At 52.2% G+C, this 6,000-nt stretch overlaps 1 protein-coding gene across 4 annotated transcripts in view; it reads left to right on the top strand.

The window, feature by feature from the left end:
- Positions 1–2,614: 2,614 nt before the first annotated feature.
- BCL2 (BCL2 apoptosis regulator) overlaps positions 2,615–6,000 on the top strand; it is a 200,071-nt gene continuing 196,685 nt past the window's right edge. Inside the window, exons 1-2 of one of the 4 annotated variants that reach the window (XM_033239222.1) lie at positions 2,615–3,502; positions 3,724–4,595. In XM_033239222.1, the coding sequence (XP_033095113.1) occupies positions 4,011–4,595 (585 nt within the window). In that variant the 5' untranslated portion in view covers positions 2,615–3,502; positions 3,724–4,010. The remainder of the gene's footprint in view (positions 3,503–3,723; positions 4,596–6,000) is intronic. The other 3 variants (XM_033239230.1, XM_033239239.1, XM_033239227.1) reach the window with 3 other exon arrangements.

The raw sequence follows: 6,000 nt of genomic DNA, 5'->3' as shown, positions 1-6,000 counted from the left end.
CTGATTATAGCCGAGATGCCACATAAGGAATTAGTCTGGGAAAATCCGTAGAGTGAGGCTCTATGGGAGCAAAGGAAGACAAAATCCGTAAGCTATTCTTTCTCTGGGAATAGGGGATCCGTTTCCTTCTGGCTGCCCACTTTGCAGAAGTACAGTTTCTTTTGCAGGTCTGTCCTATCATTTCCTCACTCATATGCTGAGTATGAGGAGCCTGAAGCCTTTCAATTCCTCTTAGGTAATTTTGGGGCTTTAAAATACACTTTCAAGATTTCTAAACCATAATGTTGTGGAACTGGCATGAATTTATGTGAGAACATATACTCTAGGTCAATCTATACCCAGTGCCTATCCAGACCAGAACACCTCCCATGTGCATAAAAGGGACTCTGTCCCAACCATCAGAAGGACAGGAAGGAGGATGTCTTTTCATCCCCTCTTGCCTGGATAAGAAATTTGTACCCAGGCACCCATTCCTATGTGAGAGCAGTTGGCTTGTTGGGCTGATGGGATACAATAAATGAAGAAATAAAATAAAAACACCCAAGAGAGATGGCAGTGCATATAGCATATAGTCCCAGCTATTCATGAGGCTGAGGTGGGAGAATCCTTTGAGCCCAGGAGTTCGAGTCCAGCCTGGGCAATATAGCAAGAACCATCTCTTAGAAAAAAAAAAAAAAAAAAAAACTAAAGAATTTGGTGTGCTTTTTTGACTTTTTAAAGAACATTTTGATTTTACAGTAGGAATGAGACAAAGATGATGTCAGGCCAGTGGCTCATGTCTATAATCCCAGCACTTTGGGACACCGAGGCGGGCAGATCACAAGGTCAGGAGTTTGAGACCAGCCTGGCCAGTATGGTGAAACCCCGTCTCTACTAAAAATACAAAAATTAGCAGAGCGTGGTGATGTGGATGTGTAATCCCAGCTACTCAGGAGGCTGAGGCAGAATTGCTTGAGCCCAGGAGGCAGAGGTTGCAGTGAGCTGAGATCGCACCACTGCACTCCAGCCTGGGTGATGGGACAGAGCAAGACTCTGTCTCAAAAAAAAAAAAAAAAAAAAAAAAAAAGATGTCAGAGCATATTTGTACACATTATAGTACTCATTTGTCATCTTTCTTGACCACAATAATTCCGTGTCCCTATATATTTGCACTCAAGCCCTATTAAGTAAGCCACTGTGCTTCTAGAAAACCTTTTTCTTTTTTTTCTTGGTGCTTTATTTGTCAAAGACTCTTGGAGATAAAAACACACACGTGCAACTTGTTTGTCCTCTTGTCCTTTTTTGCTAGGGGCTATTCATGCTGATGAATTTAAAACTGTCTGCTTGCGAGTACACACGTCTGCGAGTGTGGATGTGTATGTGTGTATCTACGTACCTCATTTGAGAAAGTGCGGCCACCTAGGATTGGCCACCAGGCAAAGGTGGAGACCTTTAGGAGCCCACCCACCCCAGCGTTAGGACGGTGGGCCTGAAAGTTACTATGTAGAACTCCTCATCGTGTAGCACTAAAGCAGTGCAAAACGTGTTAGGGACAGAGGAAAAACATTGACTTAAACTATCGTAAAGCCCTTGATAAACCCCTTCCCTGGCGCGCTGAGTGCTGCATGGCTTGGGCCACGGACTAAGTGTTCAGGTGGGCACGGGCGGGGATTCGCGCGCGTGTGTAGTGCGCGGACACCTAGGAAGCCACTTGAAAGTAAACACCACGCTCGGGGCTTCCCTAGACATTGCTTAAAACGTGCAGAGTCGCCTCTCTTCACGGCAGGGCAGCGCTGAGGTCCCACTGCTCTGGGCGCGGCATTGGCCTGGGTCTTCCCCAGGCGGCCGAGCGCTGGTAACACGGCGTGTGTGTGTGTGTGTGTGTGTGTGTGGGCGCGTGTACACACTCTATACACGGCTAGAAAGGGTCCAGGCGACACACACACTCCCACATACACGGCTAGAAAAGGTCCAGGCGACACACATACATACACACACAGACACACACTCCACACACACGGCTAGGAAGGGTCCAGGCGGTTCCGGCGCTTTTCTAGCCCTTGTTTTCATGGCGCACCCTCCCGCCAGCAGCCCCCTCCGCGCTCCGTCGCCCGCCCGGCCCGGCCGCGTGCGGTTCCCAGGGAGCCCCCACCCCGTCGCAGACCCCGGCGACCACCGAGTCCGCGCCCCGCCCGCCGCAGGCCTGAGGAGAAGGCCCGGCGCACACCCACCGCGCCGCGGCCGCGCGGGAGGCCTGCGCCGCCCGCGCCACCCACCGGCCGGGCCCCGCGGGCGCAGCGGAGCGGGCGGGTGGCCGGCCCGGGCGCGCCCTCCCCGTCCGCGGCCCCGCGCGCCATGTGCCCCCGGCTGGACGCGCCACTCCCGGGCCGGCCGCGGCGCCTTTAACCCGGGCCAGGGAGCGGGGAGGAGGGGGCGGTCGGGTGGCTCAGAGGAGGACTCTTTCTTTCTTCTTTTTTTGAATGAACCGTGTGACGTTACGCACAGGAAACCGGTCGGGCTGTGCAGAGAATGAAGTAAGAGGACAGGCACCCCCGCCCCGCGCCCGCCCCCTTCCTCCCGCGCCCGCCCCTCCGCGCCGCCCGCCCGCCGCGCTCCCGCCCGCCGCTCTCCGTGGCCCCGCCGCGCTGCCGCCGCCGCCGCTGCCAGCGAAGGTGCAGGGGCGCCGGGCCCTCCCCGCCCGCGGCCGTCAGCGCTCGGAGCGGGCTGCGCGGCGGGAGCTCCAGGAGGCGGCCGCCGCCAGCGCCGCCGCGCAGGAGCAGGAGGAGGAGAAAGGGTGCGCAGCCCGGAGGCGGGGTGCGCCGGTGGGGTGCAGCGGAAGAGGGGGTCCAGGGGGGAGAACTTCGTAGCAGTCATCCTTTTTAGGAAAAGAGGGAAAAAATAAAACCCTCCCCCACCACCTCCTTCTCCCCACCCCTCGCAGCACCACACACAGCGCGGGCTTCTAGCGCTCGGCACCGGCGGGCCAGGCGAGTCCTGCCTTCATTTATCCAGCAGCTTTTCGGAAAACGCATTTGCTGTTCGGAGTTTAATCAGAAGAGGATTCCTGCCCCCGTTCCCGGCTCCTTCGGCGTCCCCCCTCCCCTGTCTCTCTCCTGGGGAGGCGTGAAGCAGTCCCGTGGATAGAGATTCATGCCTGTGCCCGCGCGTGTGTGCGCGCGTGTAAATTGCCGAGAAGGGGAAAACATCACAGGACTTCTGCGAATACTGGACTGAAAATTGTAATTCATCTGCCGCCGCCGCTGCCTTTTTTTCTCGAGCTCTTGAGATCTCCGGTTGGGATTCCTGCGGATTGACATTTCTGTGAAGCAGAAGTCTGGGAATCGATCTGGAAATCCTCCTCATTTTTACTCCCTCTCCCCCTCGACTCCTGATTCATTGGGAAGTTTCAAAGCAGCTATAACCGAAGAGTGCTGAGGATTGATGGGATCGTTGCCTTATGCATTTGTTTTGGTTTTACAAAAAAGGAAACTTGACAGGATCATGCTGTTCTTAAAAAATACAAGTAAGTTCTCTGCACAGGAAATTGGTTTAATGTAACTTTCAATGGAAACATTTGAGATTTTTTACTTAAAGTGCATTCGAGTAAATTTAATTTCCAGGCAGTTTAATACATTCTTTTTAGCCGTGTTACTTGTAGTGTGTATGTCCTGCTTTCACTCTGTGTATACAGGGAAATGCACCTGATTTTTTACTTATTAGTTTGTTTTTTCTTTAACCTTTCAGCATCACGGAGGAAGTAGACTGATATTAACAATACTTACTAATAATAACGTGCCTCATGAAATAAAGACCCGAAAGGAATTGAAATAAAAATTTCCTGCATCTCATGCCAAGGGGGAAACACCAGAATCAAGTGTTCCGCGTGACTGAAGACACCCCCTCGTCCAAGAATGCAAAGCACATCCAATAGAATAGCTGGATTATAACTCCTCTTCTTTCTTTGGGGGCCGTGGGGTGGGAGCTGGGGCGAGAGGTGCCGTTGGCCCCCCGCTGCATTTCCTCTGGGAAGGATGGCGCACGCTGGGAGAACAGGGTACGATAACCGGGAGATAGTGATGAAGTACATCCACTATAAGCTGTCGCAGAGGGGCTACGAGTGGGATGCGGGGGATGTGGGCGCGGCGACCCCTGGGGCCGCCCCCGCACCGGGCATCTTCTCCTCCCAGCCTGGGCACACGCCCCATCCCGCCGCGTCCCGGGACCCGGTCGCCAGGACCTCGCCGCTGCCGACCCCGGCTGCCCCCGCCGCCGCCGCGGGGCCTGCGCCCAGCCCGGTGCCACCTGTGGTCCACCTGACCCTCCGCCAGGCCGGTGACGACTTCTCCCGCCGCTACCGCCGCGACTTCGCCGAGATGTCCAGCCAGCTGCACCTGACGCCCTTCACCGCGCGGGGACGCTTTGCCACGGTGGTGGAGGAGCTCTTCAGGGACGGGGTGAACTGGGGGAGGATTGTGGCCTTCTTTGAGTTCGGTGGGGTCATGTGTGTGGAGAGCGTCAACCGGGAGATGTCGCCCCTGGTGGACAACATCGCCCTGTGGATGACTGAGTACCTGAACCGGCACCTGCACACCTGGATCCAGGATAACGGAGGCTGGGTAGGTGCACTTGGTGATGTGAGTCTGGGCTGAGGCCACAGGTTCAAGGTGCGGGGGTTGGAGTGCGGGTGGGCTCCTGGGGCAAGGGGAGGCTGTGGAGCCGGCGAAATAAAATCAGGATTGTTGCTTCCCGGCGTCCCTACCTCTTCCTCTGGACAAAGCGTTCCCTCCCCACCTGACCGATAACGCCTGCCATCTAAGTCTTTAACTTGCTTGCTAGTCATGGAGATCCAAAGATCCAGCGTTTGTAATCCAGTGGGATGTGGTGGTAAATGGTACCCCCTTCGGTGTTTCTCAAGCTGGAGGTCCAGGAGTCCCCAGGACCACCGTTTCCTGGCTTGAGCAGCTTGTTGGAATCAGAGGGAGGTTTCAGGGACTGCTTATGAACCAGATACCAGGTTGGGTCTTGATAGTCTGCATCCCAAACAAGCGCCTCTGAAACAAGCCCCTTGTACACTAAAATTTGAGAGCAACCTAATTAGAAGAATAGACTCCACAGAAAACCAAGGGCATCATCACTCGGTAAAATTTTCTGAAAGAGGAAAACCAATGTAAGTCTTTTTCCCTGGAAAACTTAGTTGTGTTTGTAAAGAGCTAAGTTGACATTCCAAAGTCCTTGGACTGGAATCTCCAGTGTGTGCCATATTCCCAGTGGGCGTGATGAGGTGTCTTGAGGAGTATTAGGCTATGGCTTTGCTACCTCGTCAGTGACAGAATTTGCATCGGCTGCATTCTTTGTGTTCTATAATTTGTGTATGATTTACCAATTTGCTAGAATGCTAGAATCTTTTGTTTTTCACAACCTAGAATCGACCTAATTTTGTGATCTCCTGAAAAAATCTGCATGTAGGTATCTATGTAAAATATAGAAGAATTGATTCTTAGCTGTGGATTCTCATGCCCTGACTTTAGTTGAAGTGATTGATACCTGTGGCTTTGAAGAACGTTTGTGAGATGATCTTTTTCTGGTACTGTGCTAGATAGAGCTTTTGTCATTATACCATACAGTTGTACTTTTCTGAGATTCTTTGCAGGGGTTGTGGTGCAGTTCCTAAGAGTCAAGGATTGTAATGGAGATCTATATCTCATATCTAAAATGATGAATTTATGAAAAAGTATTCTTGTCTGAAGTTTTTTTTTTGTTTGTTTTACACTTTTTGTTTTAATCTGAAGAGTTATCTTTGAAAAACAGGATGCAATTCAGTGCTTCCTTTTATAGCCTCTTGGGAGAATTACTAATGTCATTATTTTATAGGACCTAACAGGAGCAAAAAGCCTAGAAATGACTGCAAGTGGATTAGATGTCAAGAAGCACACTACATGTTTTTATTACATTTTACAAAGTGTGCTCATATTAAGAGGCCAAACAGAGAAAAGGCCAAGAAAAGTAGATGATTGATGTGAA

This window comes from Trachypithecus francoisi, unplaced genomic scaffold (assembly GCF_009764315.1).
Source record: "Trachypithecus francoisi isolate TF-2019V2 unplaced genomic scaffold, Tfra_2.0 Contig01474, whole genome shotgun sequence".
Taxonomy (NCBI): domain Eukaryota; kingdom Metazoa; phylum Chordata; class Mammalia; order Primates; family Cercopithecidae; genus Trachypithecus; species Trachypithecus francoisi.
The sequence above is the reverse complement of the archived record's forward strand: the minus strand, read 5'-3'. Positions and strand labels throughout refer to the sequence as shown.